Below are 13,943 nucleotides of genomic sequence, written 5' to 3' on the forward strand. Positions count from 1 at the left end.
CCCCCTCCCGCCGCTGAGGCGAAGCGCGGGCGCCGTCTCCAGGCCGCCGAGGCCTCCCCGTTCTTCCGAGCCGCCCGGCCCCTCGCTCCTGTCCCTGCCGCGCCAGGGCCGCTGGCGGAGATGGCGGGTGCGGGGCGGCCCCCTCCGCCCCACCGCAGCGGGCGGTGGGGCCGGGGTGCCCCCGGTGCCTCGCAGTCACCGCCGTTTCCTTGTGCGGAGGAGCACGAGGCGCTGCTGGGCCTGGTGTGCCAGCGGCCCCGAGGAGGCATCAAGTGATAAAGGGAGGTAAGGTTTTTAGCTCAGCTTACCGAAATCCAGCCCCCCTTCCCCCCAGGGGACAGTAGCGCTCCTGACAAGGTCCAAAACAGCTACTAGGGGACGGCGGAGGGGTGTGAGACAGCTATAATGGGCTTGTACAGAGTCACGCAGGGTAGCTTTAGCTACGTTCTTGAAGACATTGGCTTGAAACAAAGGGTTACAATCCCACATCAGCTTTACAAATTAACAAGGAAAGTGGTTGAAAACACAAGCGTAAAGACGAAAAATCCAACAAGTAAAACATCTATATAAAAGGCAAGATACATATTTCACTTCAGTCCCTTCTTGTGTATATCGATCAATGGGTACATAACTTTTTGCTGTTTAACACTTCAAGTCCTCAAGCACAAGAGCTATACACAGCTGTATGTTTTCTTGCACGTGCCCTCAGGAGCCCTTTATACCTAACAGTTTGGTTAACGATGGGTATCCACATGATCCCAGTAACTAGGAGCATCAGGCCAATGGACAGACAGACAGGCCCAAGAGCATACGGGACATCTGCGTATTTGGTGAAGTGGATGGTGCCAATGACGATGCTGCTGACGACGAGCATTCCTCCAACAACGAGTGTAACTGGTTTACTGTAGTAGCACCACGGGCTCTCAGTGCTGGTCACAGGATTTAGTTCATTTATCTCTACTCTCACAGAAGATGGAAAATCAAGAATAGGTGAAGCCACTTCCTCACTAGGGACTGCCTGTATTACAGACACTATTCCACAAAAGGTGTCCTTAAATATCACAAGCTGAAGTCCTGTGAAAGAAAACAAACAGAAAACAAAACAAAAAAAATACCCCATGCTATTTATTTACTTTGATAATAAAATATTTTTTACTTTGGGACTTGCAGTAACAACCTATAAAACCTTCTTAAAATCACTTATAGTACAAAAAAGCCTATTCTGCTATTCTCCAATTATTTCGTTGATCTTTCAGATTCTAAGTTTTAAACCTAGCTTCAGTAAAAGACCCGTTGTAATGCAGTTCTATTTCTGCCTCGCATTATGGTGTTAAGTAACCATCTAACTTCTGACCTCCCAAAAGTGTAAGGGAAGGAAGATAACATGCCAGTTATCCAAATTTCCAAGTGAGTTTCATATGCCTGCCTAATTCTTATGATTTCTAGTCCATTAGATGCAGGATGGCTTTTAGGAAGTACAGCTAATATTAGGATCCTGAGAGCAGTAGGAACTCTGATAATCATATATAACCCAAAAGAAACAGCCATGAGCATTTTGTTTAATTTGAAGATTGCTAGGGTTAAAAGTCAGATCTAATTGCAACAGGAAAAAATAGCATTGAAGCAATTTTAAGCAAGTCAATATTAGTAATCTTAAATTATTTGGAAAGAGCTATTAAAAACCAGAGTTCTAGCCCTCCAGCATTCTTATTATGTGCACCAAGTCTAGGTCCCCAAGACCTAACTTCTGCAAAATGAGTTTTTAAAGAAATTTCTATCTTCTCTCAGCATCCCTCCTGCAAAGATTTGTTTGATAATATTCAGATCTTTGCTTTATTATTAGCAGTTATTCTTCTTGGTAATTGTGGGGAAGAATGCAGTCTGGCTCCAGCAGAGTAATAAACTCAGTCAGTTAATTATTTCATTATAGTGTTAATTTCTAACATTTATGGCAGTCTTCGGAAACACTTCCTTCCTAACTGGTTTATCCCTGCCAGGTACACAGGTTAGGGCCCACTCTAGAACTAACATGAAGAACAAATGGGAAATGTGGAATCAGATCCAGTCAGAACAACCACTTTGTGCAATAATACAGGAAATATTTCAGTAGTATCTTTATTAAACCTTTCAAATAAGAAAGACAACTCCCTGCAGAAGCTTGTCCTTGAGCTAAATTAAGAGTTTATTTTTTGACAGCAAAGATGAACCATGTAACCTGTTTTATTGTTAATTTCATTCACACCAAAAAAAAAAAAAAAAAATTGGGGGGGAAAGTTGCTGATATTTTGAAAGCTAATTGACTTCCTTTCCACCCTCCATGAGGTCACTACACTTTCAGTATTTATAAAGGAAATTTAAGTTCACGTGAAAGATAGCCAAAAGTGGTTTAATTATTATCTAATTTCCATGAAGCACTTTCTTCAAGGAGATGTGTTTTAAAGAAAGCACCAGTTCTATTTGTTAAAGTGCTTCAAGAGCTTAGATACAGCGTGACAGCTCCTTATTTTTGAAGATAACTTACTCTCTATTAAGAGAATAGTAAACAGACAGAATTTATTGCTATTAAGAAAAAAGTTAACGGCAAATAGTACTACTGAAAGTGTTATTTTGGGTAAGAATTTAACTGAAGTCCCCATTTTAAATTCAAAATTATGAGACTCCCAAGAGCACTTATGGTACTATAGCTTTATTATAAGACTCATAGTTTTGCTAGCTGTTCCATGAACATAGGAGGAGCTAGCTTAAACTATTTACCCCCTTCATTTTTTAAAGAAAAAAAATTGTAGGGTCAAAGATACAGTACCTTAAATAATTATTCAGATGCCTACTAAACCCTTCACATTCTATTTCTAAAGTCAGTCAAAAGAGAACAAGAATTACAGGAACAAAAATGCTTGGTCTATAAATATCTGTTAGTATTTACACATGAACATACCTGATTTATTTTAGCCTCTTGATGCCTATTCCCAGAAATGTCCTTACATAGGCTCAGACTTGACTATTGCATGCTAGCTGTTCATTTAAGACTGAACTTGATACTCACTAATGTGTCTTGCAGAGTTAAAACAGCTCAGCCCTTGGGGAGGTGTTTTCCATCTTACTTGCCACTGACAAAGAGCACACAAAAAAATCACTCTCCTTTTTTTTTTCTTATCCGCAGTTATATTAAGGAAGTAAAGTGGTGGTTTGGTCCTTACAGATGGCTGGCTGGAATTAGCAAAATGAAAACAACTGTGTTTTACACCTGATTTGATTCTGTGACACATCAGCAGTAGGCATAGCTTCAACTTATTTGGAATGAATGTTAGTTTTCCTTATTTCCTCCTTTCCTGATCAGCAAAGTGACAAGATTTCCTAACTCTCTTAAACAAGCAAGAGAAACATTAATAAGAAATAGTTTCCTGAATAAACAAAATGAATTTAACTCCTTCATCATTCAACAGTGATCTTCAAAGTATATAGTTTGTTGAGAAACTGGGAAATATAACTCCCTTTAACATTAATGGTAATTTGCTGCTTCTAAGCAGGAGTGACTACTGCAAATGGCTCTAAGTGAAGATCTGCAGTACTTGTGTCAAATTATTTCCCACTGATTTTCTTAATTCTCAATAATTTTTAACTAAAGAGTACACTGGTTAAAGGAAGAAGAAAATCACATCAGTAATGCGTATCTTACTTATTTAACTGTCAGAGTCCTGGGTACTCTGCAACATAAAAAGAACAAATTCGGCTATAGCAATTGCTCTGTATTTCTTCCCCCCATGGGTTAGCTTGTAGCTGGATCAGCTGCTTCACATGTCTAACCACCTAGCTGCATGAATTCCAGTGCTGGTATGAAAGAAGAGGCAAGACTGCTGCAGTCCCGGCATGGATTGGCTCACGCTGACAGAGAATTACACACTATGTTCCAAGGCAGTTCCCGTTAATTTTTCTAATGTGAAGGGTTTTTTTTTCCAGTCCTTGCAAACTAGTGTGTTTCACTATCAATTACTGATACAGACTTTATGATCTTCATTTCATAATTTTCTGCTCATCCACAAATTAAGAAATATTTTAGCATGAATGATTAGAACAAGAACATGCTTGCAGTAAGAGGGTGAGTTCTGCATTCACTCTCAGTCCGCTATTATGGAATATACACAGCCCGGACTAGGATTACTTTTGATCAGGACAGTATCTTCCGTCAGCATGGAACTAACAGGGATTATTGAGACAGACTTGCTTTTTCTTGTTTAAAGAAGATTATGATAGACTGGAATGGGAGTTCCTGAATTACAGAAAGTTGATACCATCTATCAAGCAGAACCTTTTCATGTTCTCTAGTGTTTCTTTTACCACTTTTTATTTAGCTCTGGTACTTTACAGGCAGCAAATCTATTGGTATAGGATGTCCTTAACAGGAAATGGGATAGGTTTTTCCTATCAGAACTCAGCAGGTTACAGACTGTTGGCTAATCTTGTCTTCTTTTATGACCTTTTTCCTATCTGAACTTGAGTAAAATTTTGTTAAGAAAGATTTTTTATCTTTAGGGGTTTACATCACAATCTGCCTTTTATTCTCAGTCTGAGGAGGACCTGAAATAAATCATAGAGAAACAACAATTTGCTTATTCTGTAAAACTTCAAATATATAATTTTTCAGTTCTGCAGTGTGTGTTTTTTATGCCTCTGTGGGACTGATTCACATAGCTTGCACACTCCTAAATTCATATAACTTTTGGTGTTTTTCAGATGGAGGAAACAACTGTATTGTGACCAACTTGCAGGGATACCTTCAACCGTTCAGGCAGCAGAAACACGTCGCATAAGTGAAGGTAAGGAGATCTTGTTTATGTCATAAAGAATAACTGGAGCAAGCCTACAAAGATACAAGTAAAAAGGCTAATACACTAGCTTTGGGAAATGTTTTTTTTCTATTAAAAAAAACCCAACAGATTTGGGATTAATTTCCTTCCATGGATAGAGAGCATAGACTATGATTTTTTTTTTTTTTAAGAATTATCTTAATTTTCACATTTATAGGAATAAATATACTCTTGGATTTCTCTCACTTTGCTTATAAATAATAAAGCATTCCATCCATGGCCTGAATCTTGGTTCAGTGTTCAGGCCACCTCCCAAAGGAAAGGAGGATTGAAAATAACTTAGGAAAGTTACTTCCTTCACTGATTCAAAATTAAAAGAATTTATCAAAGTGCTCCAACCAACATTCAGCACTGCTGCCTTTTCTGGTAACATTTGTCAATGTCTCATGGATACAGTCAGAAGAGTTCTTTCAGATTAATAAGACGCTTTATTTAGGCAAAGACATACATCCAAGAAATGGAGAAAAGGATAATCATTAGGGCACACTGTTGTGCCAACTGCTGGAAACAATACGTAAATATCCTCCAAATCATAGACCCCAAGAAAGTTGTCATGAGGCTGCTGCTTGGGGTATTCTTTTCTCGAGTGTTTTTTACCAAATATGACTTCTAACACCGTTATTTGTATTATACTAGTATGTTAAGAATCTGCAGAGATTCTGATTTTGATAACCATTTAACATGTGCATCTGTATTCCCAAAGGAGTTGCAAACAGCAATTCAGATGTTAAAAGGATAGACATATGAACTGTCATCAGTAAAACCCTGCATCAGTTCTGCTATTACTATCCCTTTCATAAAATAAAAATAAATTTAAAAAAGCCCAGAGAATAACTTCAATAAGCTTAACTCACATAAACTTCCCTAGAAGTTACAAGATTAGTTTATCTTTGGGTATTTTTGTCACTAAACAATTGTTTCCATGTCTACTAAGTCTCAATAACACAGAGGAATGTTCTTTCTTGTTCCATCAAACAAAATATACCATACTGAGTTTAAGGCACAATCCGAAGCAAGTAAGTAAAAGGCAAAGGAAGATGTCACTCTAATATTGTTACTAAAATATTCTTTAACAAGATACATTTACAGTGAATGACTTTAAACAAGAGCACTGCATTGTTTATCTTATGTGAAAACATGTATCTGCTAATGAGCACAATATATTGCTATCATCCATACCAGCTTTAACTTTTAATTCATTTTAGAAAACGAAAAAGCATGCAAGAAGTTGCAGTAAAAATGACATGCTAAACAGATTCTCTGCTACTGGAATGAGTCCTTTTTTTAGTGTAATAGATTATAAAATTCACTTTCAATGAATAAATATTTATATTTTACTTGTCATTCTCTCTGAAAAATGTTATTAAGAATAGTTGACTAAGAAGAGGAAGGAGCTAGAGAGATATATATGGTAAAGAATGCTTTAAGTTGCATCCCAGCCTACAAACAGGGGCCTGATGTAGATTGCGTGGTATTTCCCTAAACTGCTGTTTAGTTTCAATTTAACCTTCTACAAGCTACTATTCAGTTCTATGGCCAGCATATAGCTAAAGTTTATCCATTACAAAATATTTAAATGGGTAAGAACCATATCTGTTGTATTCTGATAAAAGAGTACTTATGAAATACATTTAAAATATGAAAATGTAGCTATAGAAACATTTAATGTAAATGCATGTGATTTATTTTTTATATTAAGATAGTGTTCAAACTCAGAATATTTTATAAAAAGAAACATATTAGAATCAGTTTGTTATTATTTGTATTACACTAGTGTTTAGGAACCCTTATCTTATAACAGAACCCTATTCCCCTAGCTGTCGAAACAGATCAGAAATACAGTCTCTCTCAGTGATTTTATAGCTTCAAAAAATAAGTCTAGTAAATGCAAAGATGTGATGAAACAATATTGATAAGCATGACTTTACTTGCAAGATAACTTTTGTCCTGTAAAGTTCAGGGAAAAGAAATATAGTTCTATCTGAAGTGTTATGGACAGTGTAGAAAAATCCCAGAAAGTTGCCTTTTAATATAACGGATTCACCAAACAGAAAGCCAACATCTTAACAGTACATGAGAAATACTAAAAAAGGATAGAAATAGGTTGTGACAGGCCTTGCAAAGTAAAGAAACCTTATTTGGTAGGATAAGAAAGGGAAAACAAGCCCAAGGGTTTGAAGAGGATATAGTCAAAATTGCAGTTTAATAAATTCACGTTTGTAATTTAAATGGATTAGACTGCATTTGCTAAAATCATAAATGACTTTGCTGACTGCAATGTGAACCTGGAGCACAGTGAACAAGGGAGTCCTTGGACAACTTAATTGTTGCATGAGCTCTACAAAATACAGACAACTTGGAAGTGAGGTCCTAGGGAAGAGGTCACATGAATTGTGGTCTTGGACGATAGGCAAGTTAAAGGTGACGTCCAAAAGTGAAGAGAGGAAGCATAACAGGGAAAAATCTGAAATATGAACATGAACATAAACTTAGCTAGTCTGCAGCTGAGCTTGACCATATAGCTAGGCATCCATCAAAAAATCACATTTCTCCCCAAAGAGGGTGCAAGCTTTAGTTTGCAGTGAAAGATTTGTTTAAAGTAGAGGATACATTTGTACATTTTTAACCATAGAAGCAAATTTAGATAATTTCAATCTGCAAATAAAAGTTATTGAATAAAATAGCATTCTGTAAAGGATACTGTTGCAGAATCTGTATATAAAAATACAGAAAAAAAACTCCTTGCCATGGGAGTTGAAGGAAGACAAATTTTACATTCAACTATCAGACCTCCTGAAGGGAAAAGCCAGAAAAAGGTTTAAGTATCATTTCTTAGTGTCAGATCAGCCTGTAGGATCACTGCGTTTTGTTGAGAATAGTTTCATTGGAGCAACAGAAGCTGAAATGGAGAAGAACATCAGACAACTGAAAAGTACTCCATGGATATATATAAGAATATGTGGGAATTTGTTATTATTATATTCCACTTCTAAGGAAGAACAGACATCTCTGTTCACAGGAAGATGGGAGAATTGGATGAGGGAAAGCTGCATTATTTCTCTTGCATGGTGCTATGTGAAGAGAGAACAAGGAACAGGAGAGAACAGTTCAAAACAGGAGTTGTACCAAAAGATAAATTTCAAGTTAGTTATTGTGAAGAAAATAAGTCTTCAGTAGAGAAGAAAGACTGAAAAGAATGGACATTGGGGGCAAAACTGCACAGACATAAGAGAAAAAAACAGTTTAACAGGTCAAGGGGATGAATGAATGAGTGACAGTAGAGAACAGCTGACAGAGAAGGGGTCTGAGTCACAGAGGAACTAGCACAAGGCAAAAATAAACAAATTGTACTGCTTGGAACTGTTCAAGCTACTGAACCCACATTTTGCTTGAACAGAAGGGAAAAATATGCTTGCTGATAGTAGCATGTATAGTTCTTGAACACTTGCCCAAAAACAGATAGAAGAAAAAAAGGAAAACAAAACCAGTTTCTTGTACTATCCAGTGCTGAAAAAAGAGAGCACCTACCATTCCAATAAAAAGATCTGCAGTGTGAGAAAATCTATACCAACACATTTTATCCCCTCTCATAGCTATGACTTTGAATTCAAGAACTGACAGTTTAAAAATAGTTTTTATTTTGAATAAACATCCAAATTGACTAAATTGTCCATACTTTTAATCTGTAGATGAATACCAAAGTAAAAATAGCTAAAAATACATTAACCTTTGCTTGTAGTCAAGCTGCTGACTTACATACCTGGAATAAAATTGATATTTTCATTATATTGAACAATTCAAGAAAAATGATAGCAGCTATTTCAGATTTAATCTTGTAAATTGTAAGCTAAATTGACTACTCTTGGTACTTGCTTTAGCCAGTATTTGTTCCAGTGCCAAGTTATGCTGAAGGAAAGAGGTCATTCTATGCAACATTTCCTCAACTTTTGCCCGGAATAGTCCCCTCCCTGCCCTTTGACACTTGAGTTCTTAAGAACTTTTATCTTTTCCTAGTCTAAAAAGCAAAGAAATACAGCCAACCAAGTTAGCGTGTTTATTTGTTCCAACTCCTCCATTAGAAGGAAACACTAAAGAATCATTACAGAGCTCAGTGAAAAAAGCTCCTAGGATCAGATTTTCTTAAGAAGGTACATTATTTCATTAATATATTTACTTCCTAAAAAGACACCATTGAATGACTATATAAAATGTTACAATAGATAATACTCAGGCTGATTTTTTCTTGGGTGTTTATTTTGGTGTTTTGGAAGATTTCTTGGCTGACTGTACTAGTTTGCCAGCTTTAGGTGTTGCAAAAGACTTTGCTTCAGGCTTTCTGGGAGTCTTTTTCAGCTCTTTTTCCTTTATTGCCTCCTTTGGCATGCTGAACTGCTTGACTTGTTTTTGTTTTGGTGATATCTGCAAGTCTGCCCGCTCTTCAGTAACTTTATGTTTTGTTTTTGGAGTCTCCTGAGGTAGAGATGTTTTTCTTTTACCAAGGCGTGTTTTAGTTTTCTTGCCCAGCTTGTCACCTTTTTCTGGACTCTGACTTGGTTCCATTTTCTGTATTTAAGAGACAAAAAAGCCATTACCCTTCTACATAAGAAACATCTTCACTGTTTTTCCAAGAAGAGAGATCAGTGAAAACTATCATAAATGACAAACGCTTTCTATCAATTGCACTATTCCCTAGCACAAATGATCTGTTCACATTTCAGGCAGGAAGTGCAGAATTAACACACCAGTCATGAAACACTATTACACACAATATCATGTGTACACAATATGGTGTGTAACAGTGTAAGGCAGTAAATAGATTTCGCTGATGCACGGACGTTCACTTGTTTGGCCAGCCAGGTCACTGAGCTAATCTGCTGGCAGAGCTTCATACCACAGTCCCTTTCTTGCCACGTGTCTGGACTTACTAGCTTCAGCAGAGCTGGACTTTAAGTAGACCCGATCTGTGAAGATATAAACTGACTGCAATCTGTCTATGCACTAAGCCTAGTACTCCCTAGAGACTGGCACACATTCCCAAGAGGCCCCCATGAGAGCAGGTTTTTTGTCAACAGAACAATTCATACAATCCAACTCCAGCTGTATCTCTCCCAGGGCTCTGGCAAGCACATCTCATCACATGAACTAACCTAGGCCTATCATATGACAGCAGCTTGAAGCAAGCTGTATGAATGTCCTTGGTGGGCTGCACGTATTCTTAGCTGTAGGTTGGACATCCCTGAACAGGCACATAGATAGAGTTCAAGGGTATACTCCAATCATGAACTAAACTGAATTTAGAAATGTTATCGAAACAAAATGGATGAATAAAACAATTAGGATCTTAAACGTGAATACGATCAGTCTGGTTGTTTAGCAGGCATGTTAGTCATGTGAGCCACATTGTCTCCAATACTGATAATAATACAACTGTACAGTATTTCACACAAGCTGTGGGCTCTCAGTTTATATTTTGTGATTATTAATACTGCAGGCTACTATGCTACAGAATGTGTTGTTTGTTTTTCCTTAAGTTTTGCACTCCAGGCAGATGATGATATATTAAAATATAATTAATTTTTACAAGCAGTTTTTAATTTAGAAATTAAATATTTAATTTAATTAAATACCAAGCTGTTTCTCAATCATTTCTCCTTCTTCTGACTTCAGACCTGTCATTTTAGCTAGACAGAACTGCCACTATTCAGAAGTAAAGGACAGCAAAGTACTGGCTTCCTTTGTCTGTAAGAGGGGTTAATAGAAAAGTTCCCAAGGTATCCCCCCACATATACTAACTCCTTGCTTTCATAGTATTTTACCCCCCCCCCCAAAAATCCATTTCACTTGATGTATGTTGAAACATATTTTTCTCTAAGGAGCAATGAATTTAATCGGTTCAGAATGTTTAGTTTTAACCAAAATGTGAGTTTCTCAATATTAATAGACAATTACCTTCAGCTCAGCTATGCTGGTTGTTTTTTGAATAGGCACTAGTTGTGGAATTTCTCCATCGTCATCATCATCTGGTTCTTGGACTACTTCTGCTTTTTCTTTTATCTCTGGTTCTTGGTTAGCAGCAGTAGCATTAATTTCAGTTGTCACAGCAACTTCACCTGAAGTCATTTTTTTACCTGCTTTCTTTGGTTTCTTTTCCCTTCTTTTCTTTTTCTTCTAGAATTAATTGCAAGTTTATCTCAGACATATACCCACAGTATTTCTAAATATATAATGATCTGTTTTAGTATGGGTAAAACATAAGACATTCTAGCAATGTCGATGTAAATATTGTTCTATAGACCTGACTGGTCAACCATATGTAAAACATTAAAAAAAAAAAAAAGCATAACTGGCAGAGTGAGAAGAGTTCATTACAAAAACTACATAAATGCACAGCAATAATGTCAGGATTACAGCCTGTAAGTTGAATGTGTATGCTCTCAATTTATTTTGGGCACAGAAACATCATCCACAAAACTCTGTGTAAAGAAATAGCTGATATTTTCAAGATAAGTAGGTGAAAAAACACCAAAATCAGATGTAAATATTTGAGCTTGTGAATTATTCAGATGCCACTGATTAGCAGATAAGTAATGGATGCATAGTCTTAATCTGCGTATATGTTAATTAATGTATTTTCAGATGGGAAATGTGAATAAACATTAAATTCAAGCAAAAAGTTCTGAGAAGAAATCTCAGATCCCTACAGTTAAAGGGCAGAAACTTGTACCTTACAGAATGGCCTGCTACTATTCTATTTCCAGTTTGCTTTATAACCTATCAGGGAGTTTCCATGAGCTCATGATACCAAGTATTGCAAGTGCCCAAAGTCAGGAGTACCTAACCCATTTGTAGCCACAGATGCCTGGAATCCACTGCCAACATGTTCAGAACCAACATATTAGATACTATAATGCATAAAGAGTACTCAAAGAACAAGCGGTTCCATAGGGTTTCACGGCTTAGTTCAAATAAATTTTTTACCTCTTCTTCCTTTTTATCAACAGATGGCTCTTTGTCAAGCTCATCTAAGTTGGAGATTTGTGCAGTAAAGATTGGAAGAGCAACTGATTTAACTGTTTTGAGGTGAAGAATTTTTACATTTTTCCAGTTCTGCAACAAAAAAAAGTGCGTATTATATAAAAATAACAAAGCTGAAGCCAAGGCATTTCATAATTTAGTGTCATCAGTCAGCAGTACCTTTGGTAACTTCTTTGCAATCACCTCAGCTGCAGCAATGACATTTTCTAGTATCTCATCAGCTTCCATTCCAGTGTGACCTATACGTGCTGTACTGAAAGGAGAGTAATATTTACGTATAGGTAAAAAAAAAAAAAACCAACAAAAAAAACATACTTCTTCTAATCAATTGACTTGTTCTTAGGCATATCCAGAAATGAAAAACCCACTTATCTGGAATTATCGTAATGGATGGCTTGCTATTGCAGTAGTCTTTTGTAATAAGTCACAATGGATTTGCCTGTATTACATTAACCTTTTTGTATTTGGATATGTAACTTCTACCTTATATTACTAAGCATATTGCAGATTTAGATGGTTTTAGATGCAAGACAAACAAAAAAGTCTTAGAAGAATAGAATGTTTTGAAAGTAGTTTTTATCTAATTTAACAGTAATATTTCTAAGATTGTATATGCTGTTTGATAGTGACAATTGCCTAGAAATTCCTTAACTATCAGGAAAAAGAGATAAGAAGTGATATCCTACAGTAAGACTTCTCATTAAAATTATTAAAAAAAAAAACACCCAACAACAACAGATATTATGATTCAAAAGGGTCTATATCTAGAATGGTGCCTCAACTTATTTTATTCACATATTAATAGAATAAAAATAAATAACTCACTTAAAACTCCTACAGTTAAGGTACAATAGTCCAAGTGAAGCATTAATTGACTTATACTTACTAACAGCAACCTTTGTTGGTAACTGGGAGTACAGTTCCCTGGATATGTTTGTGCAGTTCCTTAGCAAGGTTGCTGGCTTTCAGGTTTACAGATAAAGGTGCCCTAAGGAAGAAAGGGGAGGAGGGAAAAACACTTTACAAAGAAGATTCAGTTTTATAAGATACTGCAAAGCAGCTGCACAGAAGTTAAAGACCTACTTTTTACTTCGATAGAAGTGTTTTCCTAGATGTGAGGGCAACAGTCTTCTAATTCGGTCATCAGACAGGAAGAGATCAAATCTGTTCAGGAGACGACGTTTTGCTTCAAATGGTTTATACTCTTTTCTGAGAGTTTTGTATGAGATGATCTGCAATGTAAGCAACAGCTTAGTCCCAGCTGCTGAAAACAGCCTAGAATACTTCTTAAAACTGCACAGAACTAACTTGTGTAATTGCTAGTCTATCAAGATGTTATTTTGTCCTCCCAATTTTTGAACACTGAAGACAACCAATAGAAAAAGGATACTGTTCTTTTTATTTAAGAGTCAAACAGTATGGATCTCTTGCATAGTAACTGCATGGCACCAAACAGAGCTAGAGCACATGGTAACACCTAAATGAAGTAAATATAACAATAAAAATAATTTTCCACTTTTATTGCTAGTGGCATAAATACAATGGAGCTGCCAAGGGCTCCTATCGTTTCACATTGTGAATTTTTTAAATTGTTAGTTTATTCACATTAAATACTGAACCATTTTCTCTAGCAGACACATCTATTAAATAGACTCAGTTTTGAACTGAAGAAATTACTCTGAGTAAATTTTGAAGTTTAGAAAAAAAATGCAGTTTGAATTTTCAGAAAAACTCTGGCCAGAGATCATTGACACAGAAGCACATCTATTAAACAGTGGGGAGGGGAAAAGAAAAGAAAAAGCAAGCAAGGCAACCGCTCCGCCTCCCCGCCGGGGCGGCCCCGCGCCCACCGCGGCTCTCACCTGGCTAACGCTCGTGACGCCCTTCTGCGCGAGCAGCTTCTTGTACATGTTTTCGGTCTGCTCTGCGGCCAGGCCCGGCTCGTCCCTGGTGAAGAGGCAGACCTCGGCGCCGTCGGCCCGGATGCCGTGGGGCAGCGGTCTGAAACGGCAGCGCGGGGAAGGGGGGGCTCAGAGCGGGCAG

The 13,943-nt window shown here is 37.0% G+C and overlaps 1 protein-coding gene across 1 annotated transcript; it reads right to left on the reverse strand.

The window, feature by feature from the left end:
- Positions 1-8,480: 8,480 nt before the first annotated feature.
- RSL1D1 (ribosomal L1 domain containing 1) lies at positions 8,481-13,937 on the reverse strand. Its single transcript, XM_026076688.1, has 7 exons — positions 13,763-13,937; positions 12,984-13,132; positions 12,787-12,888; positions 12,060-12,153; positions 11,844-11,972; positions 10,815-11,033; positions 8,481-9,428 (listed from the first exon to the last, which is right to left on the reverse strand). The coding sequence occupies exons 1-7, from the start codon at positions 13,808-13,810 to the stop codon at positions 9,117-9,119; spliced, it is 1,053 nt and encodes a 350-aa protein (XP_025932473.1). The 5' UTR covers positions 13,811-13,937; the 3' UTR covers positions 8,481-9,116.
- Positions 13,938-13,943: the final 6 nt, after the last annotated feature.

Source organism: Apteryx rowi, unplaced genomic scaffold, assembly GCF_003343035.1.
Source record: "Apteryx rowi isolate R43461 unplaced genomic scaffold, aptRow1 scaffold_436, whole genome shotgun sequence".
Classification (NCBI taxonomy): domain Eukaryota; kingdom Metazoa; phylum Chordata; class Aves; order Apterygiformes; family Apterygidae; genus Apteryx; species Apteryx rowi.